The 2,102-nt window shown below is 42.4% G+C and overlaps 1 protein-coding gene across 1 annotated transcript in view; it reads left to right on the plus strand.

Moving 5' to 3' along the window:
- Window positions 1-197, plus strand: part of LOC101858018 (pathogenesis-related protein 1A) — a gene marked incomplete at its 3' end in the record, with an annotated part of 8,935 nt that extends 8,738 nt beyond the window's left edge. Inside the window, 1 exon segment of the mRNA XM_013081172.2 lies at window positions 111-197. Within this exon segment, the coding sequence (XP_012936626.2) occupies window positions 111-197 (87 nt within the window).
- Between the last annotated feature and the right edge of the window lie 1,905 nt (window positions 198-2,102).

Genomic DNA, 2,102 nt, shown 5'->3' on the forward strand with positions numbered 1-2,102 from the left:
CACCATCACCACGGCCACAACCACAACCACAACTTCAACCACAACCACAACCACTACCACCACCATCACCACCCCACCACCGTCATTCCCCCACCCCCACCCCCACCACCCTCAGGTAGTGTGGCGAGACACCAGACAGGTGGGCTGTGCCGTGTCTACCTGTGACTACACCTGGGACCTGGGCACGCTGGTTGTCTGTGCTTATTACCCACCGTGAGTGACGTGGACTTAGTTAGTTTTAAAGAGTTTTACGGCACTTGCAACATAATACGGTCATATAAGTGACGAAGATTAGAAGTGCTACAAGAGAGTAACAAACACAAAAAGGAGAGGAGAAAAAGACGATAGATGCTTGATAGGAAAGTTGAAGCAAACCACACCAGAGCACCCGCCAACCACCCACTGACGTGGGCTAGTTGTCTGTGCTTACCTCCCACTTGAGTCACCCACTTGTGGGCTACCAGTTTGAACTTCCACCTTGAGTTACTCAAATGTAGGCTGGTATTGCGAACTGCCATCGTGAGTCGCTCACATGTTGGCTGGTAGCCTGACCTTACACCATGAGTGACCAACATGTTTGCTTGTTGTCTGTGTTTATCAAGGAACATGAATCACCCACATCTGGGTTGGTAGTTTGTGAATGTTGCCCACATCTGAGTTGGTAGTTAGTGAATGTTGCCCACATCTGAGTTGGTAGTCAGTGAATGTTGCCCACATTTGGACATGTAGTTTGTGCTTATCACCCAATGTGAAAGATCTGCATTTGTAGTTTGGGTATACACCCACATGTGGGCTAATACTCTAGGCATTTAGCCTATCAAGAGACACTAGAGCCTAAAGTCATACACAAAGATGGCAAAGATGACACTGATAACTGCGTCTCGTCAAAACTTTCCGTACAGTTTAAAATTTCTACTCTTGCGCATTGGGCGTGCCGACATTTTAAAATAATTATGGCATCAAACTGAATATACCACAAAAAAGGAAAGAAACAAAAAAAATAATAATAAATGTTTGAAGATATATTTAAAATATATATAATTATATTGTAGCATCGGTGATATAATGGTTAGGCTATGGGGCTCGCAAACCGAATAGTCGTGGGTTCTAACGTGGTCAGGGATCCGACGCTGTGTCCTCGGGGAACGGCATTTTACACAAATGCTTCTTCCTTCACCCCGGTGGGAACGGGTACACAGCTATAGACAGCGAAGAATCTTGTCAGTTAATTAATGTTTATACACTTAACCTGCTTGCACTGTATGCATCCTGTGAAAGGCGAGAATGCTTCTGGTTCTTCTGGGGCCTGCTCGGGCAATAAAATACGACATGTAGATTGTAAAGCGCACAGATCGTGATGTTGAGCGAGTATATTACGCGCTATGCAAATTTATATACTATTGTTCCACTTATGTTGCCAGAAAATTGAAATCAATTGTCTCTTTTTGAAGTGTTTATAATGATAAACTAAAAAATAAATAGTAATTTTTGCTGCGCTTCCTCCCAAAGGGCCATAAATTCCGAATCCCAGTAAAATTTACCAACCACTCGTGTGTATAATATTATCTTCAATTAACTCATTTTCTCCCCCTTTTTAATTTTGTATATGGTCTCTTTCATGCCATCTGTAGATCTTGCCATATTGGTCCACACCGTTTGTAAAACAGCAGACGTTTCTTTATAAGGGAAAAATAAACAGTTTAATGTTCGTGTGTGATGTTCGCAGGTGCTCTGGCGCAGTTTGCTCCTTCTTTCCTATCAACCATCGATCGTCATTGCCTCTCCTCCTTCTTTTCTGTGTATGTTATTCTCTCGTAACACTTTTAATCTTCCGCACTTATATTAATTATTCGTGCTACAAGTCCGCAACTCTCTTACTCAGTGGGTGGCAGGCAGGTGCTCTGGTGTGGTTTGCTTCTTCTTTCCTATCAAACATCTATCGTCCTTATCTCCCCTTCTTCTTTTTTTATGTTTGTTACTCTCTTGTAACACCTCTAATCTTCTGGCGCTCATATGACCTATGCGCCGTAAAACTTCTACTAAAACTTTAAAAAACTCTTACTCAAACTAAAACGTTTGTTTGTTTGGTTTGTTAGAGGTTT

This window comes from Aplysia californica, unplaced genomic scaffold, assembly GCF_000002075.1.
Source record: "Aplysia californica isolate F4 #8 unplaced genomic scaffold, AplCal3.0 scaffold00119, whole genome shotgun sequence".
Classification (NCBI taxonomy): domain Eukaryota; kingdom Metazoa; phylum Mollusca; class Gastropoda; order Aplysiida; family Aplysiidae; genus Aplysia; species Aplysia californica.